Source organism: Phacochoerus africanus, chromosome 15 (genome assembly GCF_016906955.1).
Source record: "Phacochoerus africanus isolate WHEZ1 chromosome 15, ROS_Pafr_v1, whole genome shotgun sequence".
NCBI classification, from domain to species: domain Eukaryota; kingdom Metazoa; phylum Chordata; class Mammalia; order Artiodactyla; family Suidae; genus Phacochoerus; species Phacochoerus africanus.
Genome location: NC_062558.1, coordinates 46,427,188 through 46,445,742, shown reverse-complemented (window position 1 = coordinate 46,445,742; position 18,555 = coordinate 46,427,188). Strand labels below are relative to the sequence as shown.

General features: G+C 49.2%; 1 protein-coding gene across 2 annotated transcripts in view; it reads right to left on the bottom strand.

Moving 5' to 3' along the window:
- Positions 1 to 1,109: 1,109 nt before the first annotated feature.
- The window catches only part of KREMEN1 (kringle containing transmembrane protein 1), a 66,994-nt gene continuing 49,548 nt past the window's right edge, over positions 1,110 to 18,555 (bottom strand). Inside the window, exons 6-9 of one of the 2 annotated variants that reach the window (XM_047760283.1) lie at positions 9,648 to 9,980; positions 8,459 to 8,617; positions 7,327 to 7,411; positions 1,110 to 4,721 (exon numbers count right to left, since the gene is read on the bottom strand). In XM_047760283.1, the coding sequence (XP_047616239.1) occupies positions 4,553 to 4,721; positions 7,327 to 7,411; positions 8,459 to 8,617; positions 9,648 to 9,980 (746 nt within the window). In that variant the 3' untranslated portion in view covers positions 1,110 to 4,552. Of the gene's footprint in view, positions 4,722 to 7,326; positions 7,412 to 8,455; positions 8,618 to 9,647; positions 9,981 to 18,555 lie in introns of both variants that reach the window. The other variant, XM_047760282.1, reaches the window with a different exon arrangement.

The following is an 18,555-nucleotide window of genomic DNA, read 5'->3' as shown; positions in this document are numbered from 1 at the left end:
CGAGAAAACAGGCAAGGAGGGGCGGCCACGTGCCCAAGGTCCTGGGGTAAGTGGGGTGGGGTGGGGTGTGAGTGGGGCAATTGGTGCAGGCACGGGCCCCTGGCCTGTGGATGTGGCCAGCTCCCTCTCAGGCCCTCCCCTCTCCCCACAGCACCAGTCTGGGGGCTTTGCCAGGCCCTCAGCACCTCACTCTGCACCGTGCACCAGCCTGACCCCTCGGCCTTCCCCCCCGCTCAGATCTGTTTTCAGAGGGGGGCTTTGATGCCCTTCAAAGGCTCCCCCTTTACAGCCTCGAATGAGTGGTGGCAGCTGAATCCTGCAGGCTGACTCGGTTGTGCTTAGTTGTGCCTGGAGCTCCTGCCTGAGCCTCAGCTTCCATGTCGGCAAAACGGGGATGTGGTTACCTGCTGAAAGGGCTGTTGGGGTGCACGGTGTCCCACGGGAGAGGGCCAGACGCAGGGTGGGCAACTCACACCTGAGCTCCTTCCATACTGTCAGGAAGGAAGGGGTGGGGAGGAGAGGGGAGAGGCTGCGCTGGTGCCCTGAAAGGCAGTTAGTAGGTGGGACATCAGTGTTCACAACCTTCCGGGCCACAGGTGCTGTGTATCTCACAGAAGGGGAAGCTGGACGGGCCGACTCAAGGCCACGCCAGACCCAGTCTTTCTGAGTGCAGAGCCCTCCATGGCTGCCCCGTCTCCATCTCTGACATGTGCTTGGCACCTTGTTGCTTTGGAATCTCAACTTCTCAACTTCTCAGGTCTTACGGGCCAGAGATCAGCTGTGGGTCAGAGGTGTGAGGAGAGCTGAGGGTTCTGGAGACACCGAAGGAATAAGGGGAATAACCAAGCAAACGCTGAGGCCAGGCCTTTGTGCCCGAGGTCACCCAGCGAGATACCTTCCTGGCCAGGGGCTCTGGGAACCACCCATAAACATGACAACCTAGGGCCCACCGTGGTTTCTACAACAATGAGAATATTTATTTTCTCCAGACAGTAAAAATAACATTTTTCTCTCTTTTGTAAAAGTTAAGTACCATTACATTCCATTTTCTTAAATAACAAAATCCTAAAAATATATATTAAATTGTATACAGTGCGTCACACTTCATCTTATATTTTAAAATACACGATGTTTCTATTTTATTCTCAAAGTTGCATATTAAGAGCATATTTACAGATAAAGCCTTGTCATCCAAAGTCAGGGTCCCCACGAGAAGGTGAGTCTGGCCATGGGCAGGACCTGATGCTGTGTGGCCCCTGTGGCGCCTGCCCCCCACTGTGTGCTCCTGCAGCTGCGTCCTTTCTGAAGAGGGGTTACCCCGCCTGTCCTCCACACTCCACTGCTGCCTCGCTGAGTATGTGCAACTTGGCAAGACAGGAAGCTGTGAGCTGGGCCCCCTCCCCCGAGCCAGCCAGCATGAGGGGAGGCAGCTGTGGCTGGAAGGTCTGGAAAACACCCCATGCCAGGGCAGCTACGATGAGAGACCTGGCCAGGAGGTAGAACAGTGAGGAGGGTAAACAAAGACACCAGAGGAAATAATCAAAAGGTTAAACAGTCCCAAGATGGTAGCGAAAGCAGACATCAAACAGCAAAGAGGAGATAAGAAACCCAAGGGGGCAGCAGTTCCCTGGGTTGTGGAGGGGAGCTGGTCCGGCTCTGTGGGAGGCGCGGGGGCCTCAGAGGCCGTCCACCTGTAAGTGCTTGAAAAGGTTAAGTGCCCAGAGGGCATGCTGGCTTGGTGACGGGCTGCATGTCCTGCTGGTGTCAGGATGACCTGGCCGGACACCGAGCAGGTCAGGCTGACCCCTGCCTTGGGCTGACAATGGGAAGTGAGGGTGGAGTTGTGCCCAGTGCGCCCCATGGGTCTGGCCAAAGAGCCAGGACAGCTGTGCATGCTAGGTGCTTTGATCTTTGTGGGTTTCTGATCTATTGGAAGCTTGAGCCAGAGCGCATACTTCAGAAGTTACAGAAACCTGGTTACCTTGCTCAGGCCCAAAGAGGGGCCTCAACTCTGTTCTGACACAGGGTGGGGAGGGCACCCGCGGTTCACTACCCCTCCTCCCCCTCTGCTCTGTAAGCGACTGTGCACTCAGGGAACTACATGGGCACCGAGCACCTTCTGGAGGCACCAAGGGACCAGGCTCACGGCTGATGGGAGAGGAGGCAGAGCTTGTGTCCCAGCAGCAGGCTGTAGCCTCCTGCGCTGTCACCCAGGGAAGAGGCTCTGGGCAGGATACTTTTACAGCCCCATCCATGGTGGTCCCTGAAGCCCACCTCCTTCCTCTTACCCAGGTATGGTCTGTGATGTACGTTTCTCAGTGTCACCCTTTCCCATCACCTCCACCCCCCACTTTATCTCCTCTAAAGTAGCTTCTTAGAGGATCAAACACCTCCTCCTCCTCCTCCACTGCTCCTGGGTGTACACACCCTCTCTTCTGGGACACAAATGTCTTGGGTGTTTACTTGGTTGCAGGCAGCCCTCTGGGGGTATGGCTGACAGGTTCCAGCCAAGGCCATAGCCAGACTGCTCACAGAGGTTAGCCTGGGGCAATTTATGACCCTCTCCCCCGACACTGTCCTAAGGCTGGTATGGGTTTCCCAGGGCTGCTCCTGGGACAGTAAGTGGATCCAGGGGCACTGGGCTGTGCAGGAAGGAGAGCACTGGGTCAGAGCACTTCTGGGACCTCTGAGAAAGAGCTGTTGCAGCTGCTCAGACAACACATGACCCGAAGTGTGAGGAGGGCAGGTGGGCCCATGGGACGCACCAAAGGATCGTTAGTCAGAGCAAGCCCACGGCTGCTGAGAAACTGCCCCTCGGCCAGGCCCAACCCCCACCTCCACACCCCACCTCCCACCCCCGAGGCGGAATTCCACATTCCCTTAGCGCTGTGCACAGACCTATTCACAGCACAGGGACCTTTGTGACTGCACACACCTGACACTTGTGCTTGAGAGGAGATTCCATAAAAGCCAGGAATAGCTGAAGGGCAGACTGCACACGTCAGTGTATTCATTCCAGTGGTCCCTGTATGCGACAGGCCTGTCTGCAGACCCAGGGGCCGGCAGACAGCTGCTCAGGGTAATCGCCCTTTCCAGATCAAAGCCTGGAGACAGCCCCATGCAGCTTTGAGCCTGCGGCTCGCCCTCCTGGGGACATGCTGCACACACACCCCCGCCCAAATGCCCTCTGCCCTCCAGCTCCCCAAATCTTTCCTGGCTGCTGAGGCCACCTCCCAGCTGCTCCCACTTGGCCCTCTGTCTTTCTGGGAGCCAGGCAGATGGCTGCCATCAGGGCAGAAGGGAAGGCAGTGGCAGGCAGAAGCTCGGGCTCAGGGAGGTGGGCGAAGTACCCCAAAGAGGGAACCGTGAGGCCCCAGTGCCTGTGGGAGAGGCCCCCAGACCCTCTTCCTGGGTGTTGGTGACAAGGCCTGCTTTCAGATGGCGGGACTTCTGGCCTGGAGACGGTCTGACTCCCACCGCTTGTGGCCACAGCAGCTGCAGCTCTCAATCTTAGGAGGACTTTCTTCGGGGTCTCCAGTTCCCAAAGCCTCCCTCCATACTCTGCACGCTGCTCTCTGCAGTTCCCTCCCCATCTGAAGGCAGGGTGGTGTGGGAGCAGGGACAGGAGCCCCCTCCTTCCTAGCTGCCGAGCCATTCCAAAACCCACTCTGTCCCCAAAAACAGGGGCACAGAGGCCACAGAGAGCAGAGGCCATGGGGTAGCCTCTTTTAACATGAGGGACTGATGGCCCATCTCACACGATGCTGCCAGGATGCTAAACCATGTTTATACTCTCTGTTCTGAACTGAGAGTTAGCCTAGAGAACCATGGAGATGGGGCCAGCTCAGGGTCCATAGGACCCTTGAGCTGCTGGGGCAAGGCCAGCAAACCAGCCCAGTAAGGAGCTTCTGAGGGCCTAGAAAAACTTTCAGTAAAGTCTGCGGCATGAATGAGTGAATGGATATATTCTCTAATCAGCCCTCAAATTTGCTCTGCTGGTCACTGAGCTGTGGGAAGAAGCCTATGTTGTGAAGGTATCAGGTTTGATGTGAATGGGGATCCCCAGACCCACTTCCCAGGCCCTCCCAGGTTGGAAGAGGCCCATCCTTGTCCAGAGCCCAGAGAGCAAAACCCCAGAGTCAGCACAGAGCATGGGTCTCCGTAATGCTTTGGAGGACTAATGCCCAGGACCAGGCCAAGCTTGGGAGAGCCTCAGAATTCTCTGGCCGTGTTTTGAGCCACAAAAACCAGGAGAAAGTGATCTATGTGGACAAAACAGAGAAGAAGCACTACCTACCCACTACCTGATAGTCATTTAGAATGTACCTGAGCCCAGTGCAGGACACAGCCATCTGCCATCTCAGCCCCACTGTCCCGACACCCCCATTCCCAGATTAGAGAGAGAGATGAGGGAGGCACGGGCCTCAGGGCCTCGAGTCTCTCTCCTAAGTGCAGCGATGAAGCAGGTGTAATCCAGGCTCCGTGGGACAGGTGGTCCCCAGCGGCCATGAGCACAGACAGATCCTGTGTCCTGGGCACGGGGTGGAGGCTTTTAGTCACTCACAAGAAGGTTACGGTCATCCTGTTGACTCTGACCCTTGAGCTTCTTCTTAAAGATGGAAATCGAAGTAGAAGGCTTATAAAAAATGCTCCAGATTTCTCCCGATGTCCCTGGTTGATGACAATCCCTAAGGTCCCCTGAAGCAGGAACGCTATGGGATCTGTTAAACAAAAGCAACTTAATTTTTCAGGTAGAATAGAACAAAGCCTCCACAACAACCCACCATCTCATGAGACACCTGAACCTACAAGACGGGATGTTTGGTGACATGGCTATGGATTGCAGCGGGGGGTGGTGGGAGTGGGGGAACGACTGCAGCTACTAGGACAGAATGTTCTAGCTGGCAGGATTATTCAAATCTGGAAAGGGCTAGCCTGAGAGATTATAAGTTTTAAAATTCTTCATCTTTTTTTTTTTTGGCTTTTAGTGCCACACCCACAACCTATGGAATTTCCCAGGTTAGGGGTCGAATTGGAGCTGCAGCTGTCAACCTACTACATCACAGCCGCAGCAAAGCGGGATCCAAGCTGCATCTGTGGCAATGCTGGATCCTTTAACTCACTGAGAGAGGCTGGGGATCGAATCCACATCCTCTTGGGACTCCACAAAGGGACTCATGGCAATGCTGGATCCTTTAACTCACTGAGAGAGGCTGGGGATCGAATCCACATCCTCTTGGGACTCCACAAAGGGACTCATGGCAATGCTGGATCCTTTAACTCACTGAGAGAGACTGGGGATCGAATCCACATCCTCTTGGGACTCCACAAAGGGACTCCAAATTCTTCTTTCTTTTTAAGCAAAACTCCTTTCAAATGACACTCATTTGGAAGCCCACCAAATAAGCAGGATAAAGGCAAAACTGCTCTGTGTGAAGTGGGCCCTGCCTTTCTGCCCATACCTGCCCATCCCCTGCTTGGCAGGGAGGCGTCAGAGAGGAGTCAGACATGGATTTTGGGGCCTCAGCATGTAGTAAGGGGCTGGGCCCTAAGGAGAGCCCTGCTGTAGGGAACACACAGAAGGGACTGTGCCTGAGAGGCTTCCCCAGAACATGAAAACTGTGACTTAAAAAAGACAGAAAGAAATATATAGGAGCTCAGTAAATAATAATGGCATTGTTTCCACTGAAAAATGTAAAGCGCAGGGTGGAAGGGCCTATGGGTGGTGCCAAAGTGGCAAGGGGCAGCCTTCACAGGGCAATGGAGGAGCTGGCATTTAATGTATAAAAAGTCTGTGGCAGAAGTTCCCGCTGTGGTACAGTGGGTTAAGGACCTGGTATTATCTCTACGGCAGCGTGGTCTGCTGAGGTGCAGGTTCTATCCCTGGCCTGGAATAGTGGGTTAAGGACCTGGCATTGCTGTAACTGTGGTATAGGTCGCAGCTGCAACTCAGATGTGATTGCTGGCCTGGGAACTTCCATATGCTGTGAGTGTGGCAAAAAACCCCAAAAAACCGAAACAAAAGCTGTGGCAGAGAGAAGTTCCCGTTGTGGCGCAGCAGAAATGAATCTGACTAGTATCCATGAGGGTGCAGGTTTGGTGCCTGGCCTTGCTCAGTGGGTCAGGGATCCAGCATTGCCAAGAGGTGTGGTGCAGGTAAGTTCAGATCCCACATTGCTGTGGCTGTGGCGCAGGTCAGCAGCTACAGCTCCAATTGGACCCCTAGCCTGGGAACTTCCACATGCCACAGGTGTAGCCCTTAAACAAACAAACAAAGCAAAAAAATAAACAAATAAATAAAAATAAGAGAGAGAGAGAAAGAAAAGAAGAAAAGCTGTGGCAGAGAGCAAGACAAAGATCAGGGAAAAGGTAGCTTTTATAGAACACCAGTGCTCAGGAAGGCCTTGGGATGGAGAGAGGCTTGTATGTCAATTATATCTCAATGAATCTGGGGGAAAAAAAGAAATGGAGAGAGCCTGTATTGGGAAATACAGGAGACAGAGCAGAAGTCTAGAAAAATTAGAACTCCCCTCTGTAAGCACAGACATCAGTAGTGTGAACAAGCACCCCTTTCCCAGAAGGCAGAACTGTTAAACCTGAACAGCGGGGAGTTCCTGTTGTGGTACAGCAGAAACAAATCCGGCTAGGAACCATGAGGTTGCAGGTACAGTCCCTGCATTGGGTTAAGGATCTGGTGTTGCCCTGAGCTGTGGTGTAGGTCACAGACACCGCTCAGATTCAACCCCTAGCCTGGGAACCTCCGCATGCTGCAGGTGTGGCCCTAAAAAACAAACAAACAAACAAACAAAAACCTGAACAGCAGAAGTAAGGGAAGGAAATATTTTTTTTTCCAAATTGGGCGGAACTGAAGGATGGAGCTTTTATAGGCTTCCTAAGTAACTGTTTAAAAACAATCATTAAGCAATAGTTAATAAGATGTTAGAGTTCTCTTCCTAAGACTGTCTCATGGCTGTAAGAAGGCATCTGGAAATATGCCTGGTACTGTCCCAAGAACTTCTGCTCCCATGTAAAGACATCTTTAAGGGGCCAGCACAAGCCAAAAAGTGGCAATTGTTGTGTATTGTGTCCAGACTGTTTCAATCCTCCTTGAAATCATATCCTTTGGACACAGGAGCAAACACAAGCCCCCAAACCTTAGTGAGATTTGTGCAGTTGTACAGTTCACTCCTCGGAGGAGGAGGAATGTCTACACTAAGGGCTTGAGAGTCATGTTTTAATGTTACAACTGCTCTCGGACAATTGAAGCATAGAAGAAAAGGAGCTCTGAGCCTTCCCCTCCCGGGGTCGGGCGGCTCTCGTACTCACTTGGACGTGAGGTGCAGAAGTATCTTTGCTATGATAGCTGTGACGGTGAGGATGAGGAGTGTTGCCAGGCCATACACCGTCCATCCTGCAAGTGCAAAAGACATGGTGATCGGACTGTGTGGGCTCCCCTTTCATGTCAGTGTGGAGCCCTGTGTGAACCCCAGCGGCCCAGAGAGGCTGGCCTGGCTGAGGAGCTCCTGCAGGTGTGGGCAGCCACGGAAGTTCTGCTGAGTGCAGGACTGGCATGGAGCCCCAGGCCTTCCTTGCTCTAGAGCTCCCTCTTGAAGAGAGGTGTGGTCCAAAGCACACTCAACTCGGAGAGGAAGGGGTGGTACACGTTCTGTCTCTTCCCTGGAACCACTGTGTAACCACAGATGCATTAAACTCTTTGGGTCTCAAAGTTTCCTCATCTGAGGAGTGGGCTGGGATACACAGGGAGGGGTTCTCCTCCCTGACCCTCTACTGTGAGTCGGGCAGAGGAAAACCTCTAGTCCAGGGAATTGCGAATGGCACTGTGGCTCTGCCAGCTCAAAAAGCCTCTGACTTCCTTGGCAGAAAAGAGTGAGAGTATGTACCCAACCAAGTTCACTGCCTTGAACCACAAGACCATCGCCCCCCATGCCACCTCACCTCCCACATGATCTTCCTTTACAGCTCTGGTTACTATCTGACTCTTATTTGGCTTCTTGTCTTTCTCCTCCCACTTAGAAGCCACAGGAGGGTAGCGATTTTGTTTGGCTTTTGTTTGTTTGTACAGTTCAGTGTCTACATCAGGGCCTGGCACCATAAAGTACTCACGTCTCTTCCAAATGACTGAAAAAGCAGAGCTCTGGCAACTGCATTTAGGGAGCAACGACTCAGGGCTGGAGAAACACTGGATGAGATGATTAATCCAGTGTTTGTAAAGGCACCCAAGTTGCACCTTGGAGGTGAGGATTTTTTCCTAAGGATGACAGGATCAAGCCAAAATGAGTATGTTCCTCCAAGGCCAGGACAAAGAGGGTCACAGAGCCAGGACCCCCACCTGCCTCGGAAAGAGAAACACCCAAGAGCACTCTGTTTTTGTAACGGCCAAGGGCGCTGCTCCCAGCTCTGTGGCTTCTGCCCTTTGAAGGTGTCTGGGAACTGCTACCTGGGACGGCCTGGGGTGGGTGGCTGGGGCTGGTGGTGATGACGTAGAGGACTTTGGAGGACCAGGCAGCGCTGACACTGAAGTTGGCCTGCTCGGTGATCACCTCAGCCACTGTCTGGTTGGCAGTGGGCCTCTCCTGTGGCGGTTCTTCCTTGACGGCTGGAAGATCAAAAGGAATGAACTGGGGGAAAGCTGGTGGAGACGCAAAGAACAGAAGGCCCTGATCACGAAGAAAAGGCAGTCTTCTCTCTCTTGGTTCTGGATGCGATTCCCCCCACTAGGCCACCGGCCCCAAGGCAGAAGCTGTCAGGCTCTGGCTCTGAGGAGCCATTTGACTGGTCTCTTTCTGGACACCTGAACATGCTTCATGGCTTTCCCACCCTTGTGCCTTTGCAGCTAGGGTCCTCTTCCCCGGGAGACCCTCCTCCTTCCTGACTATCCACCCAGTCCCACCTGTCCTCCCTCTGGCTGCCTGTAGCTACATGAGACTAGGTCCTGGACGCCTGCTGTGTTCTCACACAGGTACAGGTGAAGAGATGTATCCAGAACATGCGTGTTCACATTAGCGGGACAGGAGTGCAGCTCCACCTGAGGAGGGTCTGACCAAAGATGGTAAGTCAGTCTTTTGGGATTGGCTGGGATGTTCAGAGGCAGGAGGATGGACCAAATGACCTCTTCAGAACCTTCTGATTCTACCAATCTCAACTCTTTCTTTTAGTTATTCTTTTCACCCTCTCCATGAACACTGCCATAAGAATAACTGAAAAAGAAAAGTTTGATGGGCTTCTCTTTTCTGTATCACAAAGCATATACATGTTATAAAACGGGAGGTGGGGGAGTTCCTGTGATGGCTCAGCGGTTAATGAACCCGATTAGTATCCATGAGGATACGGGTTCGATCCCTGGCCTCGCTCAGTGGGTTAAAGATCTGGCATTGCCTTGAGCCGTGGTGTAGGTCGCAGACATGGCTTGGATCCTGTGTTGCTGTGGCTCTGGCGTAGGCCGGCGGCTACAGCTCCGATTGGACCCCTAGCCTGGGAACCTCCATATGCTGAGGGTACGACCTTAAAAACAACAACAACAACAAAAAACAGGAGGTGGGAAAATCTGGGGTCCTCCCGGCAGGAACCACTGAGGTTGGCAGGTCACAAAAGGATGTGAGGGGAGCCCAAGGAGGCCTGAGTCTTACCTTGGTACAAGACAGCAAATCCCTGGGCCTGATTGATGCGGTCAGAGAAGAAATACAAGATGACAAAATCCAGAGAGACATTAAAGGACAGAGGTGGGCGGTTCCTTCCATTGAAACGGACTAGGACTCGGTGGGTGTAACCGTCCAGTAGCTCTACCATGTCCGCAGAATCCCTGATGTCGAACAAGGTGAAGTTGAAGTGGATGTGGGAGGCACCTGGGACGCGGATGGTCCAGTAGCAGACCCTCCCTGTGGCATAGGTGTCAGGAAAGTCAGGGGAATAGACCACAGACGTCATAGCCGAGTAATTCCCACCGCAGGCGCCGACCAGAGCTGCAGGAGACAAAAGGACACCAGGCCTCAGCCCGGGGCTTGGCCACAGGGCTTGCTTTCCAACCTGTGTCACAAACAAAACTTCCTAACTGATGTGATCTGGCTTGGGATGTGGTTTTTTTGTCTATGAAACTAGACTGTCTTATGTTTCAGGATTGAATCACAGAATGAATAGCTTAAACCCTGAGCAAATTGACTGTGGAGGCTTTTTTTTTTTCCTTCTTTTTTTTTCTTGCCCAGGAGACCTTGGAGTCAGCACACAGCAAAGCGGTGCAGCCCAGGTGGGGGCCCGGCTGGAGTCAGAGAGTCTGGGCTTGGGCCAGCTGGGCTGTGATCTCAGGGCCACTTCATATCCAGGCCTCTTGCTTCTCTCAGCTTGGAGGGTGGAGAGCCCACCACTCGCTCCTGGGTCACATGAATGTGAGGGCAGATGAGACAAATGAAAACTCGGGTACCTCTCTGCAGGGAGCACTTGATGACATGAGGTCAGGAAAAGCCAAGGGCAACCTGGGGACCTTAGGGGTGTGAGCCTTCAGGAGAGGCCACACTCACTTTTCTAGTGGGAAGCTGTGGCCCAAGACATGCCTTTCTGCAGAGAGGCAATGCACTTGATTCTGACCATTGCACTGATACATCTGATGTCCTGGGATGGCCGGTTCTGACTGGCAGGTCCCAGGAAGGGGACACCACCACTTCACTGAATCTTAGGTGAAGTGTAAGCAAGGTCCTAGAAATGAAGGTCCTTGAGAGGCAGTGCAGAGCTGGGATTTAAAAAGCAGACTTTGAAGGAGTTCTGCTTCCTTTTAGGATGTGGAAAGCAGTAAGAGAACGCTGCTTCCATCCTAACAATGAGAAAAGGCTCAGCACTTTTCCTTAACCCATCAGAAAGCTGAGGTCCCAAAACAACCCAGAGAATTCAATTCTGAAAAGTAAGAAGCCCCTCTGAGGAGAGTCGGGCCACATGAAGTGTTTCATCTTTGGCAGAGCACAAGAGGAAGACATGGCCACCATGGAAGCAAGTAAGAAGAAAGCAGCTAAGGAGTTCTCTTGTGGCTCAGCGGGTTAAGAACCCAACTAGTATCCATGATGATGTGGGTTCAATCCCCGGCATCACTCAGTTGATTAAGGATCTGGTGTTGCTGTGAGCTTTGGTATATGAGACTCAGATCCTGTGCTGCTGTGGCTATGGTGTAGGCCAGCAGTTGCAGCTCTGATTCAACCCCTGGCCTGGGGAACTTCCATATGTCACAGGTGCAGGCCTAAAAAGAAAAAAAAAATAAAAATTAAAAAAAAAAGAAAGCAGCTAAATTTTCAACAAATTTCTAAAGGCTAAATGTGGGCGAGCCTCTGAGTCAGGGACAATTGGGGTTCTGGACACAACAGGAGTCTGTACTCTCTTGCAAGCAATTCTGGGCAGGCCTCCACTCAGTGACCCTGAGAATGACAGGGGTAGGGCAGGAGACCAAAGTCCCCATTGGCGGCATCAGTGAGCAGGAGGTGATGAGCTGCTGCTAGAGAACAGGCTGAAACCCTGTCTCTTCCAGGACCCTCCTCTCAATGGAAGCCAAAGCCTTCAGCTGCTAGGGGAGGGGTGGCAAAAGCTCTTACTCCCAGGGCCAGGATAGAAGCACAAACTGTCTGCCCCGGGTAGGGAGCAGGAGATGCTCTTGTTGCTGTCAAAGTCACTAGGCAAGGATCCACTGCTTTTGGGGGAAAAGCAGAGGCAAAAGCCTTTAGCCCTTGGTTGCCTCGAGCCCCAGGATCCTGCACCAATGTGAAACAGGGGTCTGCTACCCGGCGGGGGGGCGGGGGGGGGGGCAGGAGACTCCCTCCCTCCTGGAAGCCACAGATACAGGTGGTGTTTGCCTGCTAGGAAAGGAGTATTAGGAGGTGGGGATGCCGGAGAGGCCCCACCAGGATGGGGCAAGAGAACCAAGAGCCCCCAACCACAGCACCAAGTAACACAGAGGTCTACCATTGGGGGAGGGGAAAGATCATGGTCACAGAGGAACTGCTCACAGATGATGTTACAGAACAGTGAAAAAAGCCCACTGGCATTCAGGGCTCCGCACTGAGAACAAGGTAACAGCAGCCCATCACGGGAGGAAGTGAAGCCCAACGTGCCCAGAGGGTGATGACAGAAACAGGAGAACCCAAATCCAAGCCATCCACCGATGGAAAGGCTCAATCCCACTCTCAGTGGGCCTGCCCATTTCCAGGTGTCAATACACTTAGCTTAGACTCCACTATCCTACACAAAGTGTGTGGTATTTATTCAATAAAACATGGCAACACACAGAACGTGAAAACAAGCAGGCAAGGAAAATAAAAAACACTGTCAAGGAATAAAACATTTGGTAATCATTTCACAATATATGCACATATGAAATCATTATGTTGTGCACCTAAAACTAACACAATGTTACAGGTCAATTATATCTTCATTTTTAAAAAGGGAGACAGGAGTTGCCGTCATGGCTCAGTGGTTAATGAATCCGACTAGGAACCATGAGGTTGCGGGTTTGATCCCTGGCCTTGCACAGTGGGTTAAGGATCTGGTGTTGGCGTGACCTGTGGTGTAGGTTGCAGAGGTGGCTCCGATCCCGAGTTGCTGTGGCTCTGGTGTAGGCTGTCGGCTACAAATCCGATTAGACCCCTAGCCTGGGAACCTCCACATGCCACAGGTGTGGCCCTAGAAAAGACAAAAAAAGACAAAATAAATAAATAAATGAATAAATAAATAAATAAATGAGATAAAACAATTCACAGAATCAGACTCAATAATGACCCAGACATTAAACCACTAGACCAAAAATATCTAGTGGAAAAGATGGAGGACTTCCAAATGTGGCTCAGCAAGTTAAGAACCCAACTTGCATCCATGAAGATGAAGGTTTGATCCCTGGCCTCACTCAGTGGGTTAAGGATCTGGAATTGTCACAAACTGCAGCACAGACTGAGGACATGGCTTAACCTGGCATTGTTGTGGCTGTGGTGTAGGCCAGCAGCTATGTCCCTGATTCAACCCCTGGCCTGGGAACTTCTATGGGCTGCAGGTGCAGCCCTAAAAAGAAAAAAAAAAAAAAAAAGATGGACAACATGCTTGAACAGATTGGCAATTTCAGCAGAGATATGAAAACTATAAAAAGGAGTTAAAAATAAAAGAAACTGAAGTTCCCATCATGGCTCAGTGGTAACAAACCTGACTCGTATCCACAAGGTTGAGGGTTCTATCTCTGGCCTCACTCAGTGGGTTAAGAATCCAGTGTTGCTGTGAGCTGTGGTGTGGGTCACAGACATGGCTCAGATCCTGCATTGTGTCGCTGTGGCTGGCAGCTGCAGCTCCAATTTGACCCCTAGTCTGGGAACTTTCATAAGCCGCAGGTATGGCCCTAAAAAGGCAAAAATAAATAAATAAATAAAATAAACAATATTGAAGGTGAAGAATTCCTTTGATGGGCTTAAAAACAGATTACACAAAGCTGAAGAAAGAATCAACATAACTGAAAATAGGTCAGGAGAAATTATCCAAAATGAAACACAGAGAGAAAAAAAAAATAAAAGCAGAGCAGAGCATCTAAAGCTAGGGTACAATATCAAGGTGTCGAGCAATATATAATTAGAGTCCCAGAAAGAGAAGAAAAAGAGAATATGGTAGAAGAAATATTTGAAGAGATAATTGTTAAGAATGCTACAAATCTGATGAAAGGTTATTTAAGAATATCAAGCAAATAAAACAAAAATAAAAAGACAAAGAAAACACACCTAGGAGTTCCCATGATGACTCAGGAGTTAATGAACCCAACTAGCATCCATGAGGACATGGGTTTGATCCCTGGCCTTGCTCAGTGGGTTGAGGATCTGGCGTTGCCATGAGCTGTGGTGTAGGTCGAAGATGCGGCTCAGATCTCATGTTGCTGTGGCTGTGGCCTAGGCGGGTGGCTACAGCTCCAATTAGACCCCTAGCCTGGGAACCTCCATATGCCACAGGTATAGCCCTAAAAAGACAAAAACAAACAACAAACAAACAAAAAAACAACACCTAGTCACATCACAATCAAATGTTGAAAATAAAAAATAAAGATAAAATCCTGAAAGGAGACAGAAGAAGAGAAAATATCACAAACAAAGCCAGGGCAGGCATTTCTAGCAACCATGTAAGCCACAAGACAAATGAGCAACAGTTTTGAAGTACTGAAAGAATAAAACCTGTCAGCAAAGAATTCAAAATCCAGCAAAATTATTCTTCAAAAATGAAGGTGAGGAGTTCCTGTCGTGGCGCAGTGGTTAACAAATCTGACTAGGAACCATGAGGTTGCGGGTTCGATCCCTGCCCTTGCTCAGTGGGTTAACGATCCGGCGTTGCCGTGAGCTGTGGTGTAGGTTGCAAACGCGGCTCGGATCCCATGTTGCTGTGGCTCTGGTGTAGGCCGCCGGCTACAGCTCCGATTCGACCCCTAGCCTGGGAACTTCCATATGCTGCGGGAGCGGCCCAAGAAATAGCTAAAAAGACAAAACAAACAAACAAAAAACAAAAATGAAGGTGAAACAAGGTTTTCAAAAGCTGAGAAAAGCCTCAACAAAAGATCTGCATTAGAGAAAATGCTAAAGGAACTTCTCTAGGCCAAAAGAATATGATGCCAGATGTAAATAAGAACATGAAAAGATGTTTAACATCATTAGAAATTACAGAAATGGAGTTCCCGTTGTGGCGCAGCAGAAACAAATCTAACTAGGAACAATGAGGTTGCGGGTTCAATCCCTGGCCTCACTCAGTGGGTTAAGGATCCGGTATGGCTGTGAGCTGTGGTGTACGTTGCAGACATGGCTCAGATCTGGCATTGCTGTGGCTGTGGCGTGTAGGTTGGCAGCTGTAGTTCCAATTCGACCCCTCGTCTGGGAAGCTCCATATGCTGTGGGTGCGGCCATTAAAAAAAGAAAAGAAGAGAAAAAAAGAAATTATGGAAATGCAAAGTAAAACCAAGAGTTACCACTACATACCTGATAGAATGACTAACATTAAAAAGCAGATAACACAAAAGTATAGGTGAGGATGTGGAGCAGCTGGAAATCTCACATATTGTTGGTCAGAGTGCAAAATGGTACAGCTTTGAGAAAAGAGCTGGCAGTGCCTTATAAATACAGAGTATGCACTCGGTGTATGACCCAGAAATCCTGGAATTCCTAGGTACTTACCCAAGATAAATAAAAATAAATGCTCAAACACTTGTACATATATGTTTACCATTATTTATTGATTGGTAAATGGTGAATAGGTTGTAATACATTTGTACGAAGACAACTTTATTTATTTATTTATTTATTTATTAGGGCTGCACCCAGGGCATATGAGTTTGCCAGGCTATAGCTGCAGCTGCCAGCCGCCAGCCTACATCACAGCCACGCCAGATCAGAGGCACATCTGTGACCTACAAGCAGCTCACGGCAATGCCGGATCCTTAACCCACTGAGTTAGGCCAGGGATCGAACCTGCGACCTCATGGATACTAGTTGGGTTTGTTTCTTCTAAGCCACAACGGGAACTCCTCTATGATGGATTTTTAAAGTTCAGTGATAATTCAGGAAATTAGGAAACTTTGAATTATATAATTCAGATAATAGAGAAACTTGAAACAGGAACTTATTCAAGTTCTTGTTTTTGAAGGGGACACTGACCTGACACATACCACTGGGGATGTGGCTTTCAGTCAATGCAGGTCACTGTTCAATTGGAAGCATTTTTTTCCCTCAGTGGAATAAAATGATGTTGTGTCTCAAAATTGGTGGCATCTCTGAATCTATGAAATACAATTACTAATACAGTCTCACAAGTCAGAACCCACCTAAGGGTCCTCAGGCCCTCAATCTTTTTCATAATTAATTTTCTCCTTTCCCACCAAAATATAAGTTCCCTGAGGGCAGGATCTCTATCTGTGGGACTTGGGGCAAGTTCCTAAACTTTTCTGAGCCTCAGTTTTCTTGTCTGACAAATAAGGGTAGTAGTAATGCTTCACAGTATTATGAGAATTAAGAGAGAGAATGCATGGGACACGAACAGCACGATGTCTATAAATCTGAGTGCTCCACTAACGTTACAAAGTAAGATGTGATCTGTATGAGTCACCTCTCCCTTCAGTGCTGAGAGCTGAGGGAGGCCAAGAGGCCAGCCTGTGCAGTCCCTGCCACCCACCGTTGATACCGGCCAATCACCAAATCTCCTGTTTGGTTCTGTTAATTCAATAAATTACATTCTGGGGCAGCAGAGGCTCTGAAACCTCCATCAGCACGGCATTTACACATAGAACCCAGCCTACTCCAGCAATCTCCCTAAGCTCAGAAGAGCTTCCTGGAAAATCAGCCACAGAGCCTGTGACAAACTACATGTGTCAATTACGACGGAGCTGACAGTTTCCGCTGGTGCAGAGGCAGCCTAATGCTTCTAGAGCCTGGAATGCTCTTCTGTAAGGAGCAGAAAACAGGAAAACTGCACTGACATCCTGACAATCGTTCATTTGTGCCCCACTGGTAGCTGAGCCTGTTCTGGGACACAGAGGTGGTAACCTGGCCCTTTTCTCACATCTAACTCTCCTCCAATCTCTTTCGAGAAGTAGCTCTGCCCTCTCAAATTATGACAGTCGGCAGTCACCATCTTCAAAGTGTTCAGCCTCATCCAGTGGATCATAGGATTTCCATGAGGCAGAACTTTGGCTATTTAAACTATTTTACTCTTTAATAGATGAATCTCTACAGGTTATTTCTGCAGTGCTGCATTCTGTACCTTTCTTTAGAAGGTGGTGGGATGTGAATTATGACTTGGCTGCTGTGAGGCAACACGCATCAGGGCCTTTGAAGACGGGAATAGGCGCCGCTCAGAGCTCTGACCTTCTTAGTCCATGAGAAGAAGCCAGACAGGGCAGCTTCTAGAGACCGGGGAAGGGGCCAGTTTGAAAACAATCAGAGCACCTGGGCAAACCTTGTTCACACACTTTAAAGTATTAAACCAAATCTGTTTATTATGGTCTATTCTATTATTGTTAATAAAAAGGATTCTAGGAGTTCTCTTGTGGCATAGTGGGTTAAGGATCTGGCGTTGTCACTGCAGCAGCTTGGGTCGCTGCTGTGGTGCAGGTTTGATCCCTGGCCTGGGAACTTCCACATGCTGCATGTGTGGGCAAAAAAAATAAAACATTAAAAATAAATAAATAAAAGGAATTCTAGCTGCTGAAAACAGAAAAATTAAAAATGTGGCAAACCTGGGTTTGAATCCTGGCCCTGGCACTTACTAGTCTGGACACATTATTTAATCCTCTGAGCCACAGTTTTCCTTATCAGCTGGGCTGCTGCAAGGATTAAATAACAAAATAGACAAAAGCCCAGCATCAAGTCTGGTGGGCAGCAAACACTCAACAGATAGCACTTATTTCATTATCATGATTTTGTTTTAGGGCACTTTTGTGTGAGGTCCATTACTATCTCCTCAGCATCTTTCTAGATACCAAAGATGATACAAAGACTTGAAATCAAACTGTTGCCCTCTGACACCCCTAGTAGGCACTGTGCTAAATAAAATGTAATTTATATGCCACACTGCAGATAACCAATAAAAATGTGCTAAATGAATGAGTATCATATAAAAACTAAGTTTTTACTGATATGAAATTCACCATTTTTACCATTTAAAAGGGTACATTTCAGTGGCATTTAGTATAATCATAATGTTGTGCAAACACTATCTAATTGCAGAAGGTTTTCATTGCCCCAAAAAAGAAAACCTGTATCCACTAAGCACTCGCTTCTCATTCCTTCCCTCTCCCCAGCCCTTGGCAACCATTCATCTCCTTCCTGTCATATGGACCTGCCTATTCTGGACATTTCTTATAAATGGAATCAGAAAATACGTGGCTCAGTGTGTCTGGTTTCTTTCACTGAACAAGGTTTTCAGGAGTCATCATGTTGTGATGCGTGTTTTCAAGGTTCATCATGTTGTGACGTGTGTCAGTACTTCATTTCTTTTTGGGGCTAAGTAATATTCCCTTGTGCAGAGAGACCACATTTTGTTCATGCAGTCATCAGCTGATGGACCTTTGGGTTGTTGCCGCTTTTTGGCCATCATGAATAATGCTGCTATGAACATTCATGTACAAGCTTTTTTTGTGAACATATGTTTTCAGCTCTCTCAGGTATATACCTAGGAGCGGAGTTATTGGGTCATAAAGTAATTCTGTTTCACATTTGAGGAACTGCCAACTGTTCCAAAGGAGCTGCACCATTAACATTTACATAGGGATAATAATGCCCTCCTCAGCTGGCTGCCAGGGTGCCCAATGTAACAATTTTTATAAAGCCCTACATGCTAGAGACTCAGTGTTTCTCTCTTTTCTTTTTTCACTTAAGAGTATACCAGGCACTTTGAAAGCTCAGCAAACATACTCCGGGGTTGAGGTGTTAAGGCAAAGGATTTTATAACAATGAACTCTAGAGATTAAAGGCTAAATGGATGTGCAATGCATATTATTTGGCAATTATTACCCCTTAACCATTAGCTAAGGTTCAGGCTTTAACAGAGGCACCAAAA